The sequence below is a fragment of the Chrysemys picta genome, chromosome 17, assembly GCF_011386835.1.
Source record: "Chrysemys picta bellii isolate R12L10 chromosome 17, ASM1138683v2, whole genome shotgun sequence".
NCBI lineage: Eukaryota > Metazoa > Chordata > Testudines > Emydidae > Chrysemys > Chrysemys picta.
Window position 1 is genome coordinate 719,869 of NC_088807.1, and position 26,916 is coordinate 746,784.

At 60.3% G+C, this 26,916-nt stretch overlaps 1 protein-coding gene across 10 annotated transcripts in view; it reads right to left on the minus strand.

Moving 5' to 3' along the window:
- Positions 1 to 3,517: 3,517 nt before the first annotated feature.
- Positions 3,518 to 26,916, minus strand: part of CCDC9 (coiled-coil domain containing 9) — a 36,862-nt gene continuing 13,463 nt past the window's right edge. The window contains exons 1-15 of one of the 10 annotated variants that reach the window (XM_024111802.3): positions 12,619 to 14,836; positions 11,823 to 11,851; positions 11,299 to 11,403; positions 10,514 to 10,660; positions 9,828 to 10,094; positions 8,632 to 8,715; positions 8,224 to 8,400; positions 7,763 to 7,950; positions 7,470 to 7,522; positions 6,913 to 7,024; positions 6,475 to 6,553; positions 5,837 to 6,251; positions 5,443 to 5,616; positions 5,092 to 5,153; positions 3,518 to 4,445 (exon numbers count right to left, since the gene is read on the minus strand). In XM_024111802.3, coding sequence (XP_023967570.3) covers positions 4,428 to 4,445; positions 5,092 to 5,153; positions 5,443 to 5,616; positions 5,837 to 6,251; positions 6,475 to 6,553; positions 6,913 to 7,024; positions 7,470 to 7,522; positions 7,763 to 7,950; positions 8,224 to 8,400; positions 8,632 to 8,715; positions 9,828 to 10,094; positions 10,514 to 10,660; positions 11,299 to 11,403; positions 11,823 to 11,851; positions 12,619 to 12,697 — 1,989 coding nt within the window. In that variant the 5' untranslated portion in view covers positions 12,698 to 14,836 and the 3' untranslated portion in view covers positions 3,518 to 4,427. Of the gene's footprint in view, positions 4,446 to 5,081; positions 5,154 to 5,442; positions 5,617 to 5,836; positions 6,252 to 6,474; positions 6,554 to 6,912; positions 7,025 to 7,469; positions 7,523 to 7,762; positions 7,951 to 8,223; positions 8,401 to 8,631; positions 8,716 to 9,827; positions 10,095 to 10,513; positions 10,661 to 11,298; positions 11,404 to 11,822; positions 11,852 to 12,618; positions 14,837 to 26,916 lie in introns of those variants that run through there. The other 9 variants (XM_024111801.3, XM_065571626.1, XM_065571625.1 and 6 more) reach the window with 9 other exon arrangements.

Below are 26,916 nucleotides of genomic sequence, written 5' to 3' on the forward strand. Positions count from 1 at the left end.
AGGCCCGCCCCCCCTGCCAGACCCGCCCCCGCGCTGTGCCAGCCTCTCCGACCGGGACTGCCCCCTCCCCCCGCGGGCTCACCACCCCAGCCGGTCCCAGGAGACAGAACTCTGCTCCCTGCCCCCCCAAGGCTGTGAGGGTGGGGGTGTCTCAGGGCTTGGACCGCAGAGCCTGCCCCCCCCCCAGGTTAGTCGGAGACGGGGGGGCACATTTCCTATTCTCAGCCTTGAAGGAATCTCCCCCCCCCCCCCAGGCCTGGCTGCAGGGAAGAGAAGGGGGAAGAGACCTATGCAGCCCCCAGGACTAGGAAGCCCCCGCTAAGCTCTGGGGGCTGCACGGACCCTCTGCCACACACCCCTCCTGGCACAGGTACCGCCCTCCCACCCCCGGACAGGGAGCGTGGGCTGGAGAAGAGAGCGCTGCCCCTTGCCATTCCCTGCTCTGTGGTGCCTGGGGACCCTCACCCCCAATCCCATCCCTGACCAGTCAGCCCCTGCCACCCGCAGCTTCGCCCCTGCCACCCTTCCAGCCCCGTCCACACGGGCGCACAGTAACCTGGTCTCCACGCATTAGTGCTAAGGCCAAGATGTACTCAGAGGTCTTTTGGGTAAAAGTCCTGGACAGGTCACAGGTAATAAATAAAAATTGCTTTGGGTGTCAAGGCCATAATGGACTCAGACTCCCAGGGCCACCGGACTGCGGGCGTTGGGCTCAGCAAATCCTGTATCCTCCTCTCCGTCTGTCTGTCCAATAAACCAGTCACCGCCCTGTGACCTGTCCAGGACTTTTACCAATAATACCCGTCTAAATCTCTACTTCTGGGGCCCCACTGCTCCAGGGTGCCCTGCTCCAGTGCTGGGGGTTGACTGCCCCCCAGCTGCTGCTCCCGGGACTGCACTCGGGGCACCCCTGGGACCGCTGCTCTGACGCTCCCTTGGGCGGTCCCCGGAGCCAGCAGCCCAGAGCATCCCAAGCAGTGGCTGGTGAGGGTGGCCCCAGGACCACTGGAGTAGCTGGCTCCAGGTCCCTCCAGTAGCGGCCGGTGTGGCTGGCTGTGGGTCGCCCGAGTAGCTGGCCCTGAAATCAGCCACACCAGCTGCTGCGGAAGTCACAGAAAGTCGCAACCTTAATTATTGCAACAGACGCTCCAGCCTGCACCCGCTTGAGAGGCATGTCTGGGGGCAGAAGAGCGGCTCGCAGAGAGGCATCTATAGCTGAAGCGCCATCCTTGTGGTCTTAACGAAGGCAGCTTTCCTCCTCGCGTCTGCTGGCTTCTGCGTCAGATTTCTAACACCTCCCTGTCCCCACTACAGCGAAGAAACATGCTGGCTCCACGGATTAACGGGGGCAGGGTGGGGCTATGTGGTGCCCGCAGCATGGGCGATTGCGTTAGCCTCTGAGAGCTGTGCTATGTCCATGCCGCAGGCCAAGGGCTCACTGCAGGTTTGCTCTGTGTGCAGGAGGCCAGGGCCTGCAGCAGACCTATCGCTGCTTCCTAAGAGCAGCCAGACCAGGTCAGACCAAAGGTCCAGCTAGTCCAGTATCCTGTCTTCCGACAGCGACCAATGCCAGGTGCCCCAGAGGGAATGAACAGAGCAGGGAATCACCAAGTGATCCATCCCCTGTCGCCCATTCCAAGCCTCTGGCAAACAGAGGCTAGGGACACCATCCCTGCCCGTCCTGGCTAATAGCCATTGATGGACCTATCCTCCATGAATTTATCTGGTTCTTTTTTGAACCCTGTTATAGTCTTGGCCTTCACAACATCCTCTGGCAAGGAGTTCCACAGGTTGACTGTGCGTTGTGTGAAGAAATACATCCTTTAGTTAGTTTTAAACCTGCTGCCTGTTAATGTCATTTGGTGACCCCTAGCTCTTGTGTTATGAGGAGTAAATAACACTTCCTTATTGACTTTCTCCCCAACTATCATGATTTTATAGACCTCTAGCATCTCTCTCTCCCCCCCCCCGTTGTCTCTTTTCCAAGTCGAGCAGTCCCGGTCTGATTAATCTCTCCTCACACAGACCCATTCCAGACCCCTCATCATTGGTGTTGCCCTTTTCTGAACCTTTCCCAAGTCCAATGGATCTATGGGGTGTAACAGATGGAGCACTCTCGGCCCCGGCACCTCCTGCGGGTCAGTCCAGGAATTAGCACTTTCCAGCCTTGGAGCACCCCCTGCTGGCCAGTGTCTCGCCTGCCTCAGACCTCCATGTCTCTCCCGCACCCCGGGACCCCTTTCCCTCGGGGAGCTGCCCACACTCTGGGTCTCCCTTCCCAGGGGAACCCCCTCCCCCTATGCCCACCTTGCCTCAGTGGCTACTGCCAGTCATCATCTAGCCCCTCTCCTCTGTAATGGCCACTCATCATTGGCAAGGGGGTTGGACCTGCTGCCTTTCCCCACATCCCAGTACCGCCCTAGGCCTTCCTGCCAGGCCTCAGCTCCCCAGCTCAGCCTTCCCCTTCCTCTTCCCCAGCACGTGCTGTCTTGAGTGGAAACAGCTAATTTAGACCCCATCATGTTATAGGTATAGTTGGGATTATGTTTTCCAATGTGCATCACTTTGCACTTATCAACATTGAATTTCATCTGCCATTTTGTTGCCCAGTCACCCAGTTGTGTGAGGTCCCGTTGTAGCTTCCAGGGAACCACAATCCTGGCCCTTGGACAAAGAGTGACTGCTCCACGTCACCAGGAGCCGCGTGCTCTGAGCACCCAGCGGACAGACCAGCTGTGCTGATTGCAGGAGCAGCGAGCCCCAGGGAGCCCTGCACCTGCAGTGCCACCAAAGCACCCGTGAGCCGAACCGCGCTGGGGAGGTTTGGCGCCGTTAGAAGGGAGCAAGGGCCAGCTCTGCGCCCAGCCTGCTGAGCTCTTCTGGTCCCCACGGTGGGGGCTGATGTCCAGGAGATTAAACCTATTAACGGATTTGAAACCAGGTTTAGCGCCGAGGTCTGGCCGGTGGGCAGCCGCCCACCCATCTTACCACAGTGCTCCTTCTGGTTCCACCAATCCAGCTACACTTACCCAGCGCCCGTCACCCTTGGGACCCGAGCGGCCTTTACACTGAGATCACCCACTGTAGTGCAGCCACCTCTGGGGTGGAAGCCGTAACAGCACACAGCAACGCTGCACCATTGCTTGAGATGGAGCCACAGCCGCTTTAAATGTTCTGGGGGAGGGTGGCTCAGGACAGGGGATTAACTAGCAACGCTGGAATCTAGCCAAGGCCCTGGGTTTAACAGGTACAGAAAGCACCAGCTGCCCAGATTTCTGTCTCCAATGGACAGCCCTGATGGCAAGGCCCAGAGGGATTCCAGAGGGAGCGCGTGCCCGAGCGAAGGGGCACCTGTAAGGTTGCCCATCCCCACGGCAGTGCCCAGGAACACAGGCTGTCCCGGTAAGAGATTTGTCAAGTCACATGCCCCCACCCCTTTAAGCTGCATTCTCAGAGCCGTGCTGCCAGGCCATCCCCTCCCCCCCGCCAGGAAGAGCCCGACGCGGCCAGGCCCAGCGGCTTTGTGAAGGTTTTATTGTAAGAAAATCAGGTACATCGGCATTGCTTTTACATGATCGAAAGCGACCGGACAGCACAGGAGACCTGGGCAGGACAACCAAGCATGCCAGGGCAGCACCGGGGAGTGAAAACACCTCTCAGCCCAAGCTCCTGCCCCCCCAGCGAGCAGGGTGGGGGAGTTCTACCCCCTGGGGAAAGGAGTCACGGGCTGCACAGCGGTGGGTGGAACTGGCTGCCGGGGAGCGCAGACCAGGAGGACGGGGACACATTCAGCCAGCCCACCCGCGAACAGCCCCTTGCAATGGTTACAGCTGAGAAGGGGCAAAGCACGGCTGGCTCCAGCACAGGAGACGTTGGCTAGTAGTGCTTGGACAGGGCTAGCTGCGGCTGGGGATCATACACGTGCCCCCAGGTAACCCACAGCCCTCGCCTGGACTTCGGAGCTAGCGGGGCGGGACAGGGCGAGCCAGGGGCAGCCGCACACAAGAGGCGCCCTGGCCCACGTAGTCTTTACACTGGGATTTAGGTGACTCCCTAATCCCATTAGACAGACGCACACAAGCCACGGCCCCTCCTGGACTCCAGCAGGGGAGGTTAAATGTGGACAGACGCACGGCGGATCCCAGACATTTTGCACCGCTTGCTGGAACGACCTCCTCGCCCTGCTGCTCGGGGTCACGCAATTCCCATCAGAATAAACCCTCCAGGCCACCCACCCCCACACACACACACCCCCGCATCCCCGGGCTGGGCCCCCGGGAAGGTTAACCCAGACAACATCCAGACAGCTGAGCCTCAAAGCACGTCCTGCCCGCACGGCTCCAGAAAGAGGCTCTACCAATCTGTGGAAGTCACGGAGGGAGCCGCCTGACCTTTGCCGCGGCAGCCTCGGGGGTGGCTCTGGGGCATCAGGGCTCTCCATTATCCTGTCAAAGGGGGAGAGAGAGAGAACGTGCCGTGAGTTCGAATCCTGGCCACGGATTCTGTCGGTGCAGCTGACAGAGACAGGTCACCCCACACCCCAGCAGGCAGCACCGATCCGCGCCTCTGCTGCACTACTGACCCCAGCTCCTGTGGGGCCCTGCGCGGGGATCCGGGTCCCGCTGCACAAGCGGCTGGCGGAGAGCTCCCAGCTGGGAGACCCAGCAGCTAAAGCCACTCAACCGCTCGCCCCTCAGCGACCCAGCAGCAGCTGCTGCTTTCCACGTCCTCAGACCAGACCCCATCCACTCCCGCTCCACCGAAGTCAATCCCCCACCCCACTGCCAGCAGGCTCCGGCCCTGGTTAGCTGCCCCCTCGGATACACGAAGGGGCCTGTCTCGCCCTCGCCTGGGACAGACACCGGGACAGGAACGCGCGGCAGCCCCGAGCCAGGCAGCGGCCGGTTTCCCCGTCCGGGATCTGCCTCTCCCCGTCCAGAGCAAGTCATGACAAGGCCCAGCGCGGCAGGCGGATCAGTCCGCAGCGGGAGTGCCCCTGCCAGCGGGGCTACGAAGAAGCAGAGGGGCAGAGAGAAGGGGCAAGTCCCACTATCCACCGGCGGGCAAGGCCGAGCTCTTACGGAAACACACCCGCTCGAGGTCCGTGATTTGCACCGGCTCCGCCTCCAGCTGGGTCGGGGTCTCTACGGCTGCTGGGGAGGAGAGGGAGAGAGCATCAGCAGCCGGGGGCTGCGGGCAACCCCCCCACCCCAATCACCCCAGCCCAGCTGCGCATGGCTCCCTCCTGGCTGGGGGTGAGCGCCCCTGGGACTGAGCCCCACACGCAGCCCAGACAGCCCCCTCCCCTACCAGCCCAGCCATGGTTCCCCAGAGGCCAAGGGGAGCCTCCCCTCCCCCCAGGGGTTCCAAGCAAGCCCCCGGCTCTTGCCCCCTCCAGCCCCCCCCACCACACTCAGCATAGACCCCGCCCACCCCCAGCACCTTGTGTCGGAGGGACCCCCGGCTCCTCACGGCTCCCAGCCGCGGGGGGGGCCGGCTCCTGCCTCTCCGTGCCGCCAGGGGCTGCTAACGCCATCGATCCCCTGGCCTGCGCCGGCTCCTCCGGCTGTGTGGCCTCGGCAGGCTCTGCCGTGCCTCGCCCGCCCGGCTCTGCAGCTGGGGGGAGATTGGGAGCTATTATTTCCTGGGGTGATGCCCCCCCACCAGTACTCCTGCCCTCTGACCCCTCCCCTCTGTCAGCCCCTACTCCCGATCCCACTGGGACCGCACCCCAAGTCCCACACCGGGGCCCTCTCCATTGTCCAAATGGGGCAAACGCCCCAAGCCAGACCAGCCTGATACCTGCCCCTCCACAGCACAGCTCTCCTCCCCTTACCTGCAGTCTCTCCAGAGGGCCCTGCCCGCTGTGCCTGGGGGGCAGGGCCGGGGCCCTGTGGGGGGCTGTCCCCCACACTGCCCCGGGGCGAGTTCAGCTCCATCTCCTCGCCCCAGTCTGAGACAGGCTGGTAGCCCTCAGCTGGGGAGAAGGGGCTGAGGGGTTTGCCCTGTCCTCCATGGGCTCCCGGCGGGGGCATGTCCAGCTTGGGGGCTGGGCCCCGCCCAACCTTCAGGGCCCGCGGGGCTTTCGGGGACTCCACAGGGGGCGCTGCCTCCTCCTCCTCGCCCGACGAGCTGAGGTGGCCTTCATCATCATCCTCCTCCTCCTCACTGACATCCTCCCACTGGTCCTCATCCTCGTCGGGGGGCTGCCGGGACTCGGGGGGCAGCTGGGCGGCCGGCACCTCCGCCTGCTGGCACAAGGCAGGGATGTTCAGACAGCGAGGGGCAGCGGGACCCAGGGAGCCGCGGGGGACAGTGGGACAGGGCCTGATCCTGCGTGGGTGAGTCCGTAGGAGACGCGGGGCTGTAGGGGGAGTGGGGAGACATGGGGCAGAGCTGCAGGCCGAGCTACTTGTAGAGAGGACGGGGGGGGGGGAATCCCCAAATGGCCGTGGCTGGACCCCGCCCCCTTACCTGTGGCTCCTCGTGGCGGGGGTCGGGCTCCTCAGCCCCTGGCCCCTCGTCCTTCTCCTCCCACCGGTTGTCGTGCATGCTGGGTGGGGGAGGAACAGGCGTCAGGAGGGCCCAACCGAGCCAGACCCCATTCGGCACCCGCCCCACCCAGCACTGCAGAGCCCAGCCCAGACACACCGATGAACAGGGCCAACTAGCTCCGGAGGGGTTCACACCAGCCCAGGGGAAACTGAGGTGCAGTGAGCCCCCCTTCCCTTCGTCACGCAGGGAGTTAGTGGCTTAAATAGGGACAGAACCCAGGAGTCCTGGCTCCCAGCTCCCCTCCCCCCCCCCCCACCGCCCAGTGCTGTAACTTACCAGACCCCTCTCCCTCCGCTCAGAGCCAGGAATGGAACCCAGGCGTCCGGCCCTCACACAGCAGGGCAAGGGTGGACTCACCTGTAGGGCTTGGCGGGTGCGGGTCGGCCCCGGCCCTTCCTCCTGCGCTCGGCCCGGTGCTCGGACAGGAACTCCCCGAAGGTGGGCGGCCTTGGGGGGCGCTTGTTCTCGTCTGAGAGGAGAGGGCAGCAGGGAGTTAACAGTCTGGGGGCAGGGGAGCTCACAGCAGGGCTGCCCCTGACCCATCCCCACGGCTGTGTGGAAGGCAGGCCAGGGCCAGATGATGCTTCCCAGAGCGGAGGCCTCCGGATCACCCCAGGGTCCGTCCTTGCCAACCAGTGGAGAGCCAGCGGGTCTGCCCCAGGCATGGGAACAGATCTCCCCCCACAGGGGTACTGCCCCCAGGGCACAGCATCCCCCACCCCCAACTACCCATGCTCTCCAGTAGGGCCCCCCGCCTCCTTGCACCTGGGTCCGGGGCTGTCCCACAGGGACCAAACACCCCCTCCCAGAACCCTCCGCCAGGGCATCGGTATCCCCACCCGTGGGGATGGGGAATGGCAGGGGGAGCCCCCCCCCAGTCTCCACTGGGCCCTGGCACTGCCAGGGTCACTTACCACGCCTGGTGCCCGGGTCCGGTCCCGGCACTGAGCCACAGCCCTCCTTAAACCTGAAAGACGCGTGCTGGGTTAGTGCGGCCACGGGCGACACCCTCCCCGAGCCTGGTGTGAGCCCAGAGACACCCCCGCTCCCCACTGACCAGCCCCCCCACCCACTCCTCAGACTGGGCCCTATCTACCTCCCCCCACCCCCACCCCGCCAAGCGACCCAGCTCAGGCCCCAAGAACCAGTGCAGCCCGGGGCCTTCCCCACCCGCCCCGGGGATCCCACTGCTCCGCCGCCCTCCTACATGGTGTCCGTCTTCTCGGCGTCCCACTCCCGGCACCACTGGCCCGTGGGCTTGCGGTGCCGCGCCAGCCGCTCCTGGTCGATCTGCTCCCGCTCCTTCTTCCAGCGCATGTACTCGGCCCGCTCCCGGCCTGTCATGGACAGCGTCATGTCCAGCGGCCCCCCGCTCTTGGGGCCTGGCCGGCGGCCCTGCGGGGAGGGGGAGAGAGGCTCGCAGCCAGGAACAGGCGTCTCACAGGGCCGTGGGATGGGACCCCCACCCCGCCCCACACTCTCCCACCCAGGCACATCCCCTGCCCTGAGGGGCACCAGCCCCACGGCCCAACCCCACCAGCTGGCCATCGTAGGAGGGGCAAGGGGCTGGGATACACCCCCCATACACACACCACCTCCCACAGACACCCACCTCAAGGCCCTCCCCCACGCAGGGCCCCCTTGGCTCCCCCTCCCCGGGGTACATACCGGGGCGTGCCACTCCTTCTCCCGCTCCATGCCTGTCTTGACCTTGTCAAAGTCGGGCCCACCCCAGTTGCGGACGTGCCGCCGGCTCCCCTCCTTGCGGTCGGCCTCCTGGAAGGAGCCACTGCGCCGCGGGTCATCCAGGAAATTCCGCACCGGGTTCTTCTCCTGCAGCCCGTCCTGCAGAGAGGCAGGGCAGGGTCAGCCCAGAGCCACGGCTCCCCCACCGTCTCACCCAGCCCCACTGCAGGGAGGGCACTGAGGTGCGGACAGCTCAGCACAGGGGGCCCAGAGGCCCTTGGGGGAGGGGGGAAATCCACCATCCCCCTGCACCTCCCAGCAATGGTAGCAAAACAGGGGCGGGGAAAATGGGTTTTCCAAGCTGCCCACCCCTCCCTGCCCCCCACTCACCCGCTGGTTCCGCTCATACTCCGCAATCTTCTCCATTTCCTCGTTCATCTTCTCGATGTTCTGCCGCCTTCGCTCCTCCCACTCCTGGTGTGGGAAGGGGAAGAGTGAGAGGGCACAGCAGGTCCAGGGGACACCGGCACCACCTGGGGACACCCACATCCCATTCCCTGCCCCCACCCGAGCCAGCCAGTCAATTCCCTGGGGCTGGATCGGAGCCAGCACCCCCTAGAGCAGAAAGGCCCCAGGGTTACGAGGAATAATCAGCATGGATCAATCATGCCAAACCAAACCTAATTTCCTTCTATGGTAGAGCATTACTGACCGAGCGGACGAGGGGGGAAGCCGTAGATGAGTCCTATCTTGAGTTCAGGAAGGTTTCTGACACAGCCCCACGTGACATTTTCATAAGCAAACCAGGGAAATGTGGCCTAGAGAACGTTACTCTAAGGCGGGTGCCTAGCTGGTTGAGGACGGCACTCAACGAGGAGTTATCAATGGGTCGCTGTCAAACCGGGAGGGCAGATCCGGGGGGTCCTGAAGGGGCCAGTCCTGGGACTGGTACCAGTCAACATTTTCCTTAGTGACGTGGATAACAGAGTCCGCTTATCAAGTCTGTGTATGACGCCTAGGAGGAGGGGCTGCCGGCACTTTGGAGGGCAGGGTTAGGATTCAAAATGATCATGACCAACTGGAGACCTGGTCTGAATTCAGCCAGGTGAAGCACTTTGCACCTTTCTTGGGAAGCGGGGACTGGGCGGAATCAGATGCACAGCTCCAAAACAGGGAACGACTGTACATCGGGAAAAGTTTCCGAACGCTCGGGGGAGAGACAGGCTTCCCCGGGCGGCTGGGAGACGGGTCGGACAAACCCCCGTCAGGGCTGGGCTGGGTTTCCGTGGCCTGGCTCAGTGCCGGGGGCTGGACGCGACGACCTCTCGATGGCCCTTCCAGCCCAGCATTGCTACGATTCCATGCCCCCCTCCCCACCACCCGAGCCGGTGCCCCCCAGAGAGACCCCACATCCCACTCTGCAATCCGCCCCCCCGGGGGAGAGTCCTGCTACGAGCCTTCACCCCCTGCCCCAGCAGAAAGCAACACGCAACACCAGCATGAGTGCAGCGAGTGTGAACGCGCATGCAACGCACTATTGCTGAACTAGGCCCAGCCTGGCAAACTGCCCACAAGACATGACGCACCTTGGATTTCCTGTCAGGGCCTCCTTCTCCTGCCATCGTGACCGTGCCGGCCCCTCCTCGGCCCCGCGGCCTGCGCCCTCGCCCGCCCAGAGACGGCCCATCCCCTGCGCCACCTCCTGCCCCTTCCCAGACGGGCTGGTCAGGCTGCTCCGCCCGCGGCGACCGGCTGGAGGGGTACGGTCCGACCCGCCCCGCGCCCCGGGGAGGTGGGCCACGGCCAGCCTTGGGCGCGCCGGGGGACTTCCTGTCACTGACCACGCGCTTCTCCTGGGGCAGGGGAGAGAGACAGAGGGTGAGAAACCAGGGCCGGGCCACAGCTGCTCCCCACCCTCCTCCCCCGCAGCACCCCAACTTCGTGTCCCCTTCAGCCCCCCACAGGAGCTGTGCCCCTCACCCTTATCACCGTACCCCTCAGCTCCCCAGCAGCCATGCCCCCCCCCACCCTCCTCCCGCTCACCCTCCCTACAGCTGCTGCCCCCCCGAGCTGGCTTCCCCACCCTCCTTCCCCTCCACAGGAGTTGTGCCCCCCACTGGTTTACCCACCCCCACTTTTTATCAGTGGCTACCATCCCCCCAGCAGCCATGCTGCCCCCCCCACTTATCAGTGCTCCTCTACCTTGCCCCCCCATGCCCTTGGGGGCTGTCCCATCCCTCTCACCCCCCACCCCGCCAACCCCAGCGCTCACCCCAGGGGACAGCGAGACCTGGACAGTGATGGAGACGTCCTTATCCGCCCGCTTCCTCTCGGGCTCACCCTCAGAGTGGCGCGGCCGGCGCGAGCCTGTCACCGCGATGCCTTCCTGCTCGGCCTTCTTCCGATCCTCTTCGATCTCCTGTGGGGAGCGGCAGGGACGTGACGGGGCTCCCGGGCCGAGCGGGGAACGCTCCCCCCCACCTTGATCCCCAGAGCAGAAAGCCAGGGCTCCCCAATGTAGTCACCCCGTCTTGCCCCTGGAGCCTGGTATCCCCACTCCAGCACACCCATCTGGACTGGTACTGAACCCCTTCCCTGCTGCCCCAGAACTGGACATCAGGCCCAGAACGTGCCCCCCCCCCGCCCACAGCACCAGATGCCTCTGCTTCAGAGACAATAACCCTCTCCCCCCATGTCCCTGTTTAGGGGACCCCCAGGGATTCTAGGACCTGCCCCCCCCCCCAGCCTGGTGTTACATAAACCGCCCCCGGCGCTAAGCCGCTGCTGGACGTTTGTGTCCCACGAGCTGGATTACACGGCTCCTCAGTGCCTTAGGGCACGTCCGACACCACGGGGCGGAACCCGCTGCAGGGGTCGGCGATGGGATGGGGCGCTGGCACCAGGATAGGGGGGCTGGCACCGCAGGGGAGGGGTCGGCGGTGGGATGGGGGGGCTGGCTCCGCAGGAGAGGGGTCGGTGGTGGGATGGGAACTCACTGGGGCTTTCCTACTGCCCAGCACTTTCTGGGGCACCAGCCTGAACCCCCCCAGCTCCCACCTGGTAGCGCTTGATAAGTGCCTCGTTCTTCTTGCGCAGCGCCTCGATGCGCTTGTCCAGCTCCGCGTCCTTCTCCTCCTTCGACTTCAGGTCCAGCGTGGCCGACTAGGGAGAGAGCGGGGAGAGCTGGGGGGGGGGGACCCACAGGCCGAGCTGGGGCAGGACCCCTGCACCCCACCCGGGAGCGGGGCAGATGCTGCACGTCCCTCCCCACCCCCCAGAGGGGCCCGGCTGGAGCCCGACGCCTGGCACCTCGGGCCCTGGGGGCTGTGGGGGGCTGACACGGGCCGGGGGGGTCTCCCCACCTCTGGGCTGGGTCAGAGCAACGGAGGGGACCCAACTGTGGGGAACCCCTGGAGCTGCCAGCGGCACCGTGACCCCAGGGTGTGACTCCTGCTCCACCCCCACTTTGCCAGGGGCACCCCAACCCGAGGGGGGCAGGCTGGAGCCAGAGCTGTGAATGCAGCCCCCCTCCCCCCCGATCACCCCCCCGAACGATATCCCCCCCCCCCCCCCAGACTCACCATCTCCTGGGCCGGGCCGGGCGGCTCCGCTGTGAAAGACACCGGGGGTCAGTCCCAGGCCAGGCCCCTCCCGTGTGGGGCAGGGCCAGGCCGTGACCCCACTGCACAGAGCTGGGGGGCACCCCGAGGCACGCAAAGCACCACGGGCGGAAAGACAGAGACCGACGGGGGGAGACCCCCCACCCCCCGCCCCCCAAATCCCCCCTGCCAGCCCCACACCCCAACCCTCCACCAGCCCCACTTACCCCCCGCCCCCCAAATCCCCCACACCAGCCCCCTACCCCGAACCCCCCGCCAGCCCCACTTACCCCCGCCCCCCAAATCCCCCCCGCCAGCCCCCTACCCCGAACCCCCCGCCAGCCCCACTTACCCCCGCCCCCCAAATCCCCCCCGCCAGCCCCCTACCCCGAACCCCCCGCCAGCCCCACTTACCCCCCCCAAATACCCCCCACCAGCCCCCTACCCCGAACCCCCCGCCAGCCCCACTTACCCCCCCCAAATACCCCCCACCAGCCCCCTACCCCGGACCCCCCGCCAGCCCCACTTACCCCCCGCCCCCCAAATCCCCCCCGCCAGCCCCACACCCCAACCCTCCACCAGCCCCACTTACCCCCCGCCCCCCAAATCCCCCCCGCCAGCCCCACACCCCAACCCTCCACCAGCCCCACTTACCCCCCGCCCCCCAAATCCCCCCCGCCAGCCCCACACCCCAACCCTCCACCAGCCCCACTTACCCCCCGCCCCCCAAATACCCCCCACCAGCCCCCTACCCCGGACCCCCGCCAGGCCCACTTACCCCCGCCCTCCGGACCCACCTGTCCCCGCTGCTCCCCCCGCCCGCTCCTCCCACTCCACCACGTGTCTGGGCCCCACATCCGCTTCCTTGGGCGTGGGGGGGGCCTTAAAAGGGCCACGACACCCCGTCAGTCTGTGGGCCCCCCGCTATTGGCGGGTCTGAGCCACGCCCCCACACGAGCCACGCCCCCAAACAGGGTTAGCGCTGGGGGGGTCCCGGGGCTGATGCTTAGGGGTGACCCCCCACCCCCCCGGCCAGGCTCGGTCGTGGGCTGGGCCGGACAGCACCCCCAGCCAGAGACAGGGGCCTCTCTGTCCGTCCCTCCGACTGTCTGTCCCTCCATCCCTCCATTCCTCTGTCTGTCCCTCCATCTGTCGGTCTGTCTGTCTGTCTGTCCCTCCCTCCATCCATCCATCCCTCAATCTATCTGTCCCTCCATCCTGCCATGTCTCCATTCATCCGTCCGTGCATCCTTCCATTCCTCTGTCTGTCTGTCCCTCCCTCCCTCCATCCTTCCATTCCTCCATCTGTCCGTCTGTCCCTCCATCTCTCCATCCATCCATCCGTCTATCCATCCATCCATTCCTTCATCCGTCTGTCCCTCCATCCATCTGTCCCTCAATCTATCTATTCAGCCATCCCTTCATCTGTCCCTCCATCTGTCTGTCTGTCCCTCCATCTCTCCATCCATCCATTCCTCTGTCTGTCTGTCCCTCCATCCGTCCGTCTGTCCCTCCATCTCTCCATTCATCTGTCCATCCATCCATCCATTCCTCCATCCGTCTGTCCCTCCATCCGTCAGTCTGTCTGTACTTCCAGCCATCCGTGCATCCTTCCGTTCCTGTCTGTCTGTCCCTCCATCCATCCATTCCTCAATCTATCTGTCCAGCCATCCCTCCATCTGTCCATCTGTCTCTCCATTTGTCCCGCCATCCAACCATCTGTCCATACTTCCCTCCATCCCTCCATCCATCCGTCTGTCCAACCATCCATCCATCCTTCCATCTGTCCCTCTGTCTGTCCGTCCAGCCATCTGTCCAACCATCCATCCATCCCTCCATCCACCTGTCTCTCCGTCTGTCCTTCTATCCATCTATGTGTCCTTCCATCCGTCTGTCCCTCAATCTGCCTTTCCCTCCATCTGTCTGTCTGTCCCTCTGTCTGTCCCTCCATCAATCCATCCATCCTTTCATCTGTCCCTCCATCTGTCTCTCCGTCCATCCCTCCATCTGTCTGTCCAACCATCCATCCATCCATTCCTCCATCTGTCTGTCTCTCCATCTGTCCTTCCTTCCATCCCTCCGTCCCTCTATCTGTCCATCTGTCCCTCCATCTGTTTCTCCATCCCTCCATCTGTCCCTCCATCCTTCTATCCATCCAGCTGTCCATCCATCCATCCATCTGTCCATCCCTCCATAGAATCATAGAATCGTAGGACTGGAAGGGACCTCGAGAGGTCATCTAGTCCAGTCCCCTGCACTCAAGGCAGGACTAAGTATGATCTAGACCATCCCTGACAGGTGTTTGTCCAACCTGCTCTTAAAAAATCCCCAATGACAGAGCGTCCCCAACCTCCCTTGGCAATTTATTCCAGCGCTTAACCCCCCTGACAGGAAGTTTTTCCTAATGTCCATTCTAAACAACCTTTGCTGCAATTTAAGCCCATTGCTTCTTGTCCTATCCTCACAGGTTAAGGAGAACAATTTTTCTCCCTCCTCCTTGTAACAACCTTTTATGTATTTGAAAACTGTTCTCACGTCCCCTCTCAGTCTTCTCCAGACTAAACAACCCCAGTGTTATCAATCTTCCCCCGCAGGGCAGGTTTTCTAGACCTTCCATCATGTTTGTTGCTCTTCTCTGGACTTTCTCCAGTTTATCCACATCTTTCCTGCAATGCGGCGCCCAGAACTGGACACAACACACCAGTTGAGGCCTAACCAGCACGGAGCAGAGCAGAATTACTGGCTTACAACACTCCTGCTAATACAGCCCAGAATGATGTTTGCGACCCTGCCGGCTCCCACCGAGCCCGCTAGATGGAGTCTGCGGGCCGGTGCTGGGAGCGAGCGAAGGCAGCGCGGGAGCTGGAGAGGCGCTGTCGCAGGGAGGGATGCGGGATGCTCCAGCTGGCAGCAGGTCTGAGCTGGGGCCCTGAGCAGCGTCCCGCGGAAGCGCCAGGGCTCAGGTCCAGCTCGGTGCTTGGGTGGGAGCCCGGGAGCCGCACACGGCCCTAAGGGGCAGCTGGGATTAAATCGTGAAAAGGGGACCCCAAAAGGAACCCCACCCCACACAGCCCTGCCGGTGCCCCTCACTCCCAACCTGCAGCCCCTGCTGCCCCAGCCCCGAGCTCCCCACCCCACCAGCCCTGCCGGTGCCCCTCAGTCCTGACCTGCAGCCTCTGCTGCCCCAGCCCCGAGCTGCCCACCCCACCAGCCCTGCCGGTGCCCCTCAGTCCTGACCTGCTGCCCCTGCTGCCCCAGCCCCGAGCTCCCCACCCCACACAGCTCTGCCGGTGCCCCTTAATCCCGACCTGCAGCCCCTGCTGCCCCAGCCCCGAGCTCCCCACCCCACACAGCCCTGCCGGTGCCCCTCACTCCCGACCTGCAGCCCCTGCTGCCCCAGCCCCGAACTCCCCACCCCACACAGCCCTGCCGGTGCCCCTCACTCCCGTCCTGCAGCCCCTGCTGCCCCAGCCCCGAGCTCCCCACCCCACACAGCCCTGCCGGTGCCCCTTAATCCCGACCTGCAGCCCCTGCTGCCCCAGCCCCGAGCTCCCCACCCCACACAGCCCTGCCGGTGCCCCTTAATCCCGACCTGCAGCCCCTGCTGCCCCAGCCCCGAGCTCCCCACCCCACCAGCCCTGCCGGTGCCCCTTAATCCCGACCTGCAGCCCCTGCTGCCCCAGCCCCGAGCTCCCCACCCCACCAGCCCTGCCGGTGCCCCTCACTCCCGACCTGCAGCCCCTGCTGCCCCAGCCCCGAGCTCCCCACCCCACCAGCTCTGCCGGTGCCCCTCAGTCCCGACCTGCAGCCCCTGCTGCCCCAGCCCCGAGCTCCCCACCCCACCAGCTCTGCCGGTGCCCCTCACTCCTGACCTGCAGCCCCTGCTGCCCCAGCCCCGAGCTCCCCACCCCACACAGCCCTGCCAGTGTCCCTTAATCCCGACCTGCAGCCCCTGCTGCCCCAGCCCCGAGCTCCCCACCCCACACAGCCCTGCCGCTGCCCCTCACTCCTGACCTGCAGCCCCTGCTGCCCCAGCCCCAAGCTCCCCACCCCACCAGCTCTGCCGGTGCCCCTTAATCCCAACCCATGGTCTCCTACTATCAGGGCTGGATTAACTCTCCAGTGGGCCTGGGGCTATTAGATTTTGTGGGGCCCCTGGGGGTTTGGAGTGGGGGAGTGGGCTCCAGGATGGGTCAGGGGGTTGGGGTGCGGGAGGGGGTGCTGGCTTTGGGTGGGAGTTTGGGTGCAGGTGGGGACTCCGGGCTGGGGCAGGGGATTGGGGTGCAGGAGGGGGCGTGGGGTGCTGGCTTTGGATGGGAGTTTGGGTGCAGGCGGGGACTCAGGGATGGGGCAGCGGATTGGGGTGCAGGAGGGGGTGCTGGCTTTGGATGGGAGTTTGGGTGCAGGCGGGGACTCAGGGATGGGGCAGGGGATTGGGGTGCAGGAGGGGGTGTGGGGTGCTGGCTTTGGATGGGAGTTTGGGTGCAGGCGGGGACTCAGGGATGGGGCAGGGGATTGGGGTGCAGGAGGGGGTGCGGGGTGCTGGCTCTGGATGGGAGTTTGGGTGCAGGCGGGGACTCGGGGCTGGGGCAGGGGATTGGGGTGCAGGAGGGGGTGCGGGCTTTGGATGGGAGTTTGGGTGCAGGCGGGGACTCCAGGATGGGGCAGGGGATTGGGGTGCAGGAGGGGGTGCGGGCTCTGGATGGGAGTTTGGGTGCAGGTGGGGACTCCAGGCTGGGGCAGGAGATTGGGGTGCAGGAGGGGATGCGGGCTCTGGATGGGAGTTTGGGTGCAGGCGGGGACTCCGGGATGGGGCAGGGGATTGGGGTGCAGGAGGGGGTGCTGGCTTTGGGTGGGAGTTTGGGTGCAGGCGGGGACTCGGGGCTGGGGCAGGGGATTGGGGTGCGGGGGGGGTGCGGGGTTCAGGCTCCAGTCGGGAGGCACTTACCTCAGGCGGTTCCTGGTTGGCGGCGCAGCAGGGCTAAGGCAGGATCCCTTGCTCTACGCTGCTCTGCCCCCCGAGGCGGACGGCATGTCCGGCCCCTAGGCAGAGGGACCAGGCCGCTCTGTGCGGTGCACGCTACCCGTGCATGCAGGCGCCGCCCCCGCAGCTCCCATTGGCCGCAGTACCCGGTCAATGGGCGCTGTGGAGCCGGCGCTATGGCGGGGGCAGCATGCAGATATTCCCTGAATGCCCCTCACCTAGGGGCTGCAGGGGCACATCGGTGAGCTGGCGCTCGCAGCTCCAGGCCCAGGGTGGGCGCTGAGGCTCGGGGACTGGTGTCTGGCCCGCAGCGCGGACACTTGCTGTGGGACGGGTGAAAAGAAGCAGCGGGCCACATCCGGCCCATGGGCCTGCGGGGCCCCCCTTAGCTCGAGGCCCTGGGCTGCAGCCCTTAAATCCCCTGCATTAATCCAGCCCTGACTACTATCCCAGCCCTAAACTCCCCACCCCACCCAGCTCTGCTTGCGCCCCTCACCCCCGACCTGCAGCTCCTGTTGTCCCAGCCCCAGATCTCCCCACAGCTCTGCTGGTGCCCCTCACTTCTAAGTATTATCTAGACCATCCCTGACAGGTGTGTCCAACCTGCTCTTAAAACTCTCCAGTGATGAGATTCCACAACCTCCCTGGGCAATTTATTCCCGCGCTTAACCACCCTGAGAGGAAGTTTTTCCTAATGTCCAACCTAAACCGCTCTTGCTGCAGTTTAAAGCCAGCGTAAGGGCCCGCAGCCCCCTGGTGTCCCAGCCCTGCCCCCCCCCAGCTCTGCTGGTGCCCCTCACTCCCGACCTGCAGCCCCCTGGTGTCCCAGCCCTGCCCCCCCCAGCTCTGCTGGTGCCCCTCACTCCCGACCTGCAGCCCCTGCATGGAGTCCCCCGTGTATCGCTCCCTATGTGAGGGGTTCGGGTCTCCCCAAGAGGGAGTTTGTTTCTTGGGGAGCTTTTTGTCCCGTCTGGTGGCCCGGGAGGCCTGAGCGATGGGGAGCCGAGCAGCCCCAGGGTCCCCGCTGCAGCGAGCTGCCCGCCCCTGCCAGCCCCGCCAGGGTGTTGCCAACTTCATCCTGCAGCATCCAGCCCTTGTTTCCATGGCAGCTGCTCTTCCTGCTGGGCTCCCGGGCGCTGATTGGCCGCGGCTGCCTGGGCGACACAGATGGAGGAGAGGGCTGGACCAGCAGGGAGGGGGGCTGGGGGGGGGAGAGTCACTTATTTATAGGGGGGGAAACACACCCAGGGTGGAAGGGCAGGAGTAGCAGGCCTCCAAAGGGAGGGCTGGGTGCACCCCACCCAAGCAGAGTAACCCCCCAGGTGCCCTGGTGCCAGGGCCAGCCCCTCTCCCCCTGCGCCCTGCCCAGGGCACCCACAGCGAGCGTAGGAGCTGCCCGGGCAGAGGGGTGCAGTGTCCAGTTTGAGTCCCCCCCTGCCCAGCAGCAGGAATGGGGGCGCAGGCCCCGTCCCATCTGAGCTCCACCCACACCCGGCAACGAGAACGGGCCGGCCCAAGGGGTCTCGGAGGCTCACCCGGCACCAGGACCTGCCTCTCCTTCCCCCCATCAGCTGTTTTCTACTTGCCCAGGTGTGACAATGCGGTTCTGGCGGAACCCAACTGAGAGTGCCAACTCAGGACAAATTGCTCAAATAGGGCAGTTACAGCCCAAGGCTGGGGTTTTTCCACCTCTAAGGCAAACCACCAGCCAGACTAAGAGGACTCCAGTCTCACCCCACTGGCTAACTGCAAGTCTCACAAGCAATCTCCTTAGATACTCCAGTTTCCCAGTATTACCACCAGTACCACTCGTTATGGGGACAAATGGTTATGAAAACCAATACCCCAGTAAAAGAAAAAGGTTCTCCTGATCCCAAAGGACCAAGCCCCAGACCCAGGTCAATATACAAATCAGATCTTACCCACAAATCACGCTGTTGCCGATCCTTTAGAATCTAAAATCTAAAGGTTTATTCATAAAAGGAAAAAGATAGAGATGAGAGTTAGAATTGGTTAAATGGAATCAATTACATACAGTAATGGCACAGTTCTTGGTTCAGGCTTGCAGCAGCGATGGAATAAACTGCAGGTTCAAATCAAGTCTCTGGAATACATCCCCCGCTGGGATGGGTCCTCAGTCCTTTGTTCAAAGCTTCAGCTTGTAGCAAAGTTCCTCCAGAGGTAAGAAGCAGGATTGAAGACCAGATGGAGATCAGGCATCAGCCTTATATAGTCTTTTCCAGGTGTAAGATCACCTCTTTGTTCTTACTGTGGAAGATTACAGCAACATCGAGTCTGGAGTCACATGGGCCAGTCCCTGCATACTTTGCTGAGGTACAAGGCGTATCTGCCTTCTCTCAATGGGTCCATTGTATAGCTGATGGTCCTTAATGGGCCATCAAGCAGGCTAGGCAGAGCTAATCTCAGCTTGTCTGGGATGTCACCCAGAAGCATAGCATAAGTTTGCCATACAGACAGTATAGAGCCAATATTCATAACTTCAACTACAAAACTGATACACACATCTAGACAGCATAATCATAACCAGTAAACCATAACCTTGTCCTAGACACCCCATTTGACCCCCTTTATACAAGATTTGGGTGCCACTACAGGACCTTGGTTGCAACAATGATCTATACGGTCCCAGTTTATGTCAATAACGTCACACCCCCAACGCAAAATTGATGCAGGAAGGGATGACACAAACATCACTGACTGCATCCCAAGAGCTCCCCATCCTGGGTTCTGTCTCACTACAGCTAGTATTGGGTTAGAAGCCATACCAGTGTATAACAGAAATGGTTCATCAAAGTCATGTTCAATAACATGATTGAACCTCTTTACAAACTCAAGGTAACATTTAGTTAGAACAATAGTGGATTGGATCTGCTCTGGCAGCATGGTTCCTGTATGTGCCATGTGATCTTGCCAAGAGCTAAAGAAAACTGCTACTTTATCCATACAAGCTCGGGCCAATGTTTGGAACCCAATTAACATCGAATAAATGCAGATATTAATGTTCTTCATAGTCCAGGAATCTTGGCATTTAGCCATGAAAGCAATATGGTAGTGTGCCTCAGTCTTCCTTTTCATACAACACATTAGGTCTGGAATGTCCTCTCCCCTGTGAAAAGTTCCCATATTGTTTATATGCATTGCCTGTGAAACCCCAGTGTAACAAGGCCTTTTAACATAACGTGTGTTTTCATGTATTCCTTTTAACATGTTCAATGAATTCTTCAAAAGATTAGGCACATTGTATATTTTTACCGTTTGTGGCAATAGCAACACATTAATTACAAAATTTAGCAATAACAACAAGTTCATTGCAAGTGTCCATCTACAGTCATGTTTGTCATGCCACCCCTTTGGCTCAATACCATTGGAGTTTGGGCATTTTAGGGTTAACCTGTGGCTTCCCTTTGCAAAATTCAGTTTTCTCTTTCCTCCTTGTCCTGCAGGATCAAACCCTGATTTCTCTTGCTTAACAGAATTCACTGGCTGATGGGGTGGGCCCTCTGTGCTAACAGCTATTAGCAAGTCCTTCCTTTCCCAGCCAGGCAAGTAATTTGCACTACCCCAGACCAGAGCCAGTTCACCAGTTTTCATATTCGTAACTGCTATCATCCCCAAGGCTGGACTCTGTCTTAAAGAGATACCACACAAATCCAAAAAGTCTGCGGGTGAGAGTTTGCTTCCTCTCCCCCGCATCCTCAAGCATTTAGCCATAAAACTGCTCTGCTCTGACACATCAGTAACCAAATCTGTCCTCAAACCCTGAAGCACAAACTGCTCATTTAAAGAATCAGAAAGGAGACATTCCTGTTCCAACACCATTGTCTCCCCAACAAGTTGGCCCCACACAGCCACTTGGTTATAGGGATGCCTCAATCCCTTAACAACTTTTACTTCCTCTGAGACCTTCTCAAAGCTACCCACACTGGATCTTTTACAAGGAAAGTTAGTGGATCCCTTCACAACAGACAATTTTTGGCTGCTAGGAACTGAAACTTCCTTGATTAAATCACTCTCACACCCTTCAATTGCAGGGAACTGCTTGCACCGAGTACCATGAGGATTCCTTTCTCCAGGAGCTTTTCTAAGCAGCAATTCACCCCTCACAGAAATTCTGCCCTTACCCTCTTCACCTAGGGCTTGCTCTAAAGGCACACTTTCCTGAGCAACAACAGACTCTGTCTGGGTCTTACTTACATTCAGGATCACCTTTGGCCCATCAGGCAGATCTCTACACAATCCCCTTTCAGGCGAACCCATAGACTTCCTAGATAAAAGGTTAGAAATACTTCCCTTCTCTTTGCCACACACAAGCTTAGGAATTTTTTCCTTTTTGCTACAAGTTGTTAAACTGTCCGTAGGTAACACAACCAAATTACCTTTCTGCTCTCCTTGTGCCCTGGCTAGGGTATCACCCTGATCAGACAGAGTTGTTACACCCCTTCTCCAACCACACATGAGCAACAGGCAAAATACAAGCACCAGAACTGTTTGGTCTCTGGGATTTTGCTAAGCCACTAACTGGATGCAACCTAGTTACGGGGCCATTCTCCCCAGCAGATGCAAACTTAGGACCATTCCCTTCCTGGGCTTTGGTTGAATCCAGAACCAACTCTGAGACAACTAAATTACTCTCAACCATCACAGGCCGAAAGGCACCTTCTGTCTGCTCCACAGACAAAAAAGAGTTGGAGACGCATTTTCCTTTACTAGACATACTGTTTGGGATTTCATTTCCCTTGTCCCAGCACACCGGGCTGTTCACAGACAACTGCTTGGAGACTGGGGTAGCTTCCTCCATAGGCAAGTCAACACCCCTGACAGACACAGGCACATTTCCTTCACTGTCACTGTTCTTCGCACAGGAAACAGATAAGGTATAGGGGCACTCATCTTCCACTCTCCTTGCCTTCCCAAACTGCTGACTAGATAAAGCCATCAGCTCACAAGACTGCCTAGGCTCATCCAAAATCTCCTTGTTCTCCTCTCCCTTCGCTTGATCTAATTCCAGATTTACTTCTGAGACATTAGATAGACATTCAGAAACTTCATTCACGGCCAAACAGCTACTTTCCAAAGACAAACTGTTGGAGAAACCCTCCATAGGCACAACCTTAGGATGAATCCTCTCTTGTGCCTGGTTTGTATTAACTTGACTGACCATAGCTTTAATATCATTTCCAATCATAATATCCTTAGGGATTATGTCTTTTACTCCCACAACCATGGTGCCCTCCAATCCCTTCCATTTCAGGTGGATTTTAGCCAAAGGCACCCTGACAAAATACTTAGATAAGGCTACAACAGTTACATCTTCGCCTGGCAAATAATCTTCCTTCCTGACAAGACTTGCTTTAACCAGAGTAATATCTGCTGCGGTGTCCCTCCATGCCATACACCTCACTCCATTCACTTCTGCACTGCTAATAAACTCTGCATTATTTCCCCCATATTTAGCTTTAATGTGAGTTTTAAGGTCAAATCCTTCAGAGACAACAGAAACAGCATTTGCACACAGGGCACCAATGCTGGGCTCTGTGTGGCTTGCCTGTGAGTTTACAACAACAGGGTTAGCATTGGCCGTGGCATTTGGGGTTGCTGGTTTTGGGCTGCCCTTCAGTGTCGGGCAGTCTGGTCTCATGTGGCCCAGCATACCACAGCGATAGCATGTAACCTGCTGGGGATGCGCGTTCCTACCCTCCGGGCCCCCTTGAACTCCTTTAGAAGAGTCAGGTTTATTTTTAAATCCTTCCCTCCTCTTGAACTGGGGAGACTGGTGATCAGTTTTCCCCGGGGTTTTACACCCTTCTCGAGCCCTGTTTTGGGTATGGGCATCGGCAATCTCTGCTGCCCGTAGGACTGACTCAGGGTCCCTGTCACACACAGCTGCTCTCACATTGTCAGGCACAATGTCTAAGAACTGTTCCAAAGTTATTAAATCCAGCAGTTTTTCAAAACTCCCATGAACCTTGGCTCCCATAACCCACTTTTTAACAAAACCCATCAGCTTATGAGCACATTCTACAAAAGTACAATCCTTAGGCATTTTAAACTCTCTAAACTTAACTCTGTAAGATTCAGGAGTAACCTTGAATCGCCTTAACACAGAATCCTTAAACCGCTCATAATTTAACGCTTCTTGTTCCCCCAAGTCATTAAACACCTCCCTGGCTTTTCCAGTCAGTCTGGTTAGCAGGACAGGCATTCGCTGACCCTCAGGGATCTGGTACAGATTGCAGAGGCGTTCAAAGGTAGACAAAAACTCCTCTATATCCTCAGTATCATTGTAAATGGGACACATCCTTTCCCAGTTTTTCTCATGGCGGGGGGGAAGTGGAGTACCAGGTGGGGATGACTTTCTCCGCTCTTCCATTACTTGGAGCTGAAGTCTGGCCGTCTCCTGTTCCATCTTGTGAGTCTCCTGTTCCATCCTGTGAGTCTCCTGCTCAGCAGCGAGCAGCTCTAGACGCCCCTTACGGGCTCTCTCTTCAGCCTCCTTCTTTCTTTGATCAGCCTCTTTCTCTCTCTCAGCAGCCTCTTTCTCTCTCTCAGCAGCCTCTTTCTCTCTCTCTCTTTCTAACTCTGCTATTTTGTGCTTCTCCAGCAATCGAAGATCTGCCAGCTTCTGTTCATGCTCAAATTGCAGTTGACTTGTCACCCTTTGCATCCTAATTTTTTCTGCATCTTCTGCAGCCTCAGGTAAGGGCTGTGCTCTTGCCCCCTGATCACTGGCTATTAGCAGATTTCTCAATTCTTCCTTTGTAGCTTTCTTTCTAAAGCTTATCCTCTTTTCTGAACACAAATTTTCCAGGGCTTTTTTCCCAAGTCCCTCATATGCTCTTTGCTCAGCCATTGCAGCAGCTCTTTAACCAACAAAACTCTCAATCCCAAAATTCAAATTTGGATAGCGTGGGGTTCTGACCCAAAGCTTAATTGACCTGGTTCTGTGGATCCAAGCACGACTACGCCACTGTGACAATGCGGTTCTGGCGGAACCCAACTGAGAGTGCCAACTCAGGACAAATTGCTCAAATAGGGCAGTTACAGCCCAAGGCTGGGGTTTTTTCCACCTCTAAGGCAAACCACCAGCCAGACTAAGAGGACTCCAGTCTCACCCCACTGGCTAACTGCAAGTCTCACAAGCAATCTCCTTAGATACTCCAGTTTCCCAGTATTACCACCAGTACCACTCGTTATGGGGACAAATGGTTATGAAAACCAATACCCCAGTAAAAGAAAAAGGTTCTCCTGATCCCAAAGGACCAAGCCCCAGACCCAGGTCAATATACAAATCAGATCTTACCCACAAATCACGCTGTTGCCGATCCTTTAGAATCTAAAATCTAAAGGTTTATTCATAAAAGGAAAAAGATAGAGATGAGAGTTAGAATTGGTTAAATGGAATCAATTACATACAGTAATGGCACAGTTCTTGGTTCAGGCTTGCAGCAGCGATGGAATAAACTGCAGGTTCAAATCAAGTCTCTGGAATACATCCCCCGCTGGGATGGGTCCCTCAGTCCTTTGTTCAAAGCTTCAGCTTGTAGCAAAGTTCCTCCAGAGGTAAGAAGCAGGATTGAAGACCAGATGGAGATCAGGCATCAGCCTTATATAGTCTTTTCCAGGTGTAAGATCACCTCTTTGTTCTTACTGTGGAAGATTACAGCAACATCGAGTCTGGAGTCACATGGGCCAGTCCCTGCATACTTTGCTGAGGTACAAGGCGTATCTGCCTTCTCTCAATGGGTCCATTGTATAGCTGATGGTCCTTAATGGGCCATCAAGCAGGCTAGGCAGAGCTAATCTCAGCTTGTCTGGGATGTCACCCAGAAGCATAGCATAAGTTTGCCATACAGACAGTATAGAGCCAATATTCATAACTTCAACTACAAAACTGATACACACATCTAGACAGCATAATCATAACCAGTAAACCATAACCTTGTCCTAGACACCCCATTTGACCCCCTTTATACAAGATTTGGGTGCCACTACAGGACCTTGGTTGCAACAATGATCTATACGGTCCCAGTTTATGTCAATAACGTCACACCAGGGCAGATGGCAGCCCCGGGCGCCAGGCCCTGCACAGACCCTGCGGGAGAGGCGGGCCCTGCCCCACAGGCTCACAGCCCCCGTTACAGGTGGGGCTCTGCGGCCCAGAGAGACGAGCTCATACAGCGAGAACCGGGCACAGAACCCAGGTGTCCTGTGAACAGAAAGTCCAAGCTCCCATCTGCCACCTTTGCCAGGTGACCAGTTCAGAGCCCGCTCTGTGAGAGCCCAGATCTCATTCCCTTTTGGCAGCCACTGATTGGGCCTTGGCTGACTTCCAAACCAGGGCACTGAATGGGGCTGCCTGGGGCAGGGGCAGAGGCAGCCACATCTCAGCACTGTATAAACAGCCCCCACGCCCCACCCCAGAGGTGGCTGCATCTCAGCACCAGGTGAGGGGTTCTTGTGCAGCTGTTAAAAGCAGGGGCGCTTCACCCCAGAGGAGGCTGCATGTCAGCGGCGGGTGCTATGCATGTCGTACTTGGCTGCATCAGCACTGGGAGCCTTGGACATGCCAAGGTGGGGCCCGGCTGACCCCGATGGGGCCCCTGAGGGGAAGCGATAGAGCATCCCCCAACAGTGGGACCAGTCTCAGCCTGCTCTAACCCCCGCCACATCCCATAGACCCTGAGATGGGACAGCAGGGAGCAGGGGCAGCCTGGTGGGACCCACCCCAGCCCCCCGGGGAGCTCAGTGGGGTGAGGCTCCCTCTGCCCCGCTCTGCAGAGCCAGGGGATTAGCCACAGCCGCCCATGAACCGGGCTCGTCCGGCCGCCAGGTGGGCTCGACTCCCGGACACCAGGGCTGCCAGATGTGCGGGACACACAGCTGCTGCCCCCAGCTGGGCCTGGTGCTGGAGGGAGGCCGGGATAATCTGGGATACCAGGCTCAGTCCTGCCTGCCCCAGCCCTTCACGCCTCTGCAGCCCTGCCCATGAGCAGAGCAGGGCAGCGACCCGGCCCCCTTCCATACCAGCCCGTGGAGCCAGACGCCAGCTGTGGCCTTGTATCCCCCCCCTCCCCGCCCCTGCAGCATGGGCCACAGTTCAAAACTCCCACCTCCCACGCCTGGCATGAGGGGGGCCAGGCTCTGCAGCCCCATTGTACAGAGGGGAGGGAGGCCTGCCCCCAGGGTCACACAGGGAGTAGGGGCAGAGCTGGGGAGAGAACCCAGGAGTCCTGGCTCCCAGCCCCCCTTGCTCCAACCCACTAACCCCACTCCCCTCCCTCAGATGCGGATAGAACCCAGGAGTCCGGGCTCCCTCCTCTTCCCATCTCAGTTGGTCTCTGGGGCAGCCCCCTCCACTAAACGGGGCGAGTGAAGGGGCCAGGGAATTTGGGGAACTCCTACTCTAGGGCTAAGAACCCCCAGGACAGACGGGGAGGGGGAGGCAAAAGGGGGTGGGCAGTGGGGGGATGGACAGATGGGGCAGCCTGTGAGATGCTGCTGCGGGGCAGAGTGGGTGTGGGTGTGTTGGGGGGTGATGCGAGGGGCAGCTCGGGGGGACCTGAGGGGAGTGGGACAGTGCTGGGGGGACTGTGGGGAGCAGTGTGAAATGCAGCCCCCTTCTCTAAAGCTGGGGTGCAATGGGGTGTGGGGAGGGGGAGATGGAGCCCCCCGCTCTAAGGTTGGGGATTCTGGGGGTGCAATGGGGGAGGGGTGGGATGCAGCCCCCCCACTCTAAGGCAGGGGGCTCTGGGGGTGCAATGGGGGAGGGGTGGGATGCATCCCCCCCCGCTCTCAGGCTGGGGGGCTCTGGGGGTGCAATGGGGGGAGGGGAGGGATGCAGCCCCCCCGCTCTCAGGCTGGGGGGCTCTGGAGGTGCAATGGGGGAGGGGAGGGATGCAGCCCCCCCGCTCTCAGGCTGGGGGGCTCTGGGGGTGCAATGGGGGAGGGGAGGGATGCAGCCCCCCGCTCTCAGGCTGGGGGGCTCTGGGGGTGCAATGGGGGAGGGGAGGGATGCAGCCCCCCCGCTCTCAGGCTGGGGGGGGGGGAATTGGGAGCAGACGCCCCGGTCCC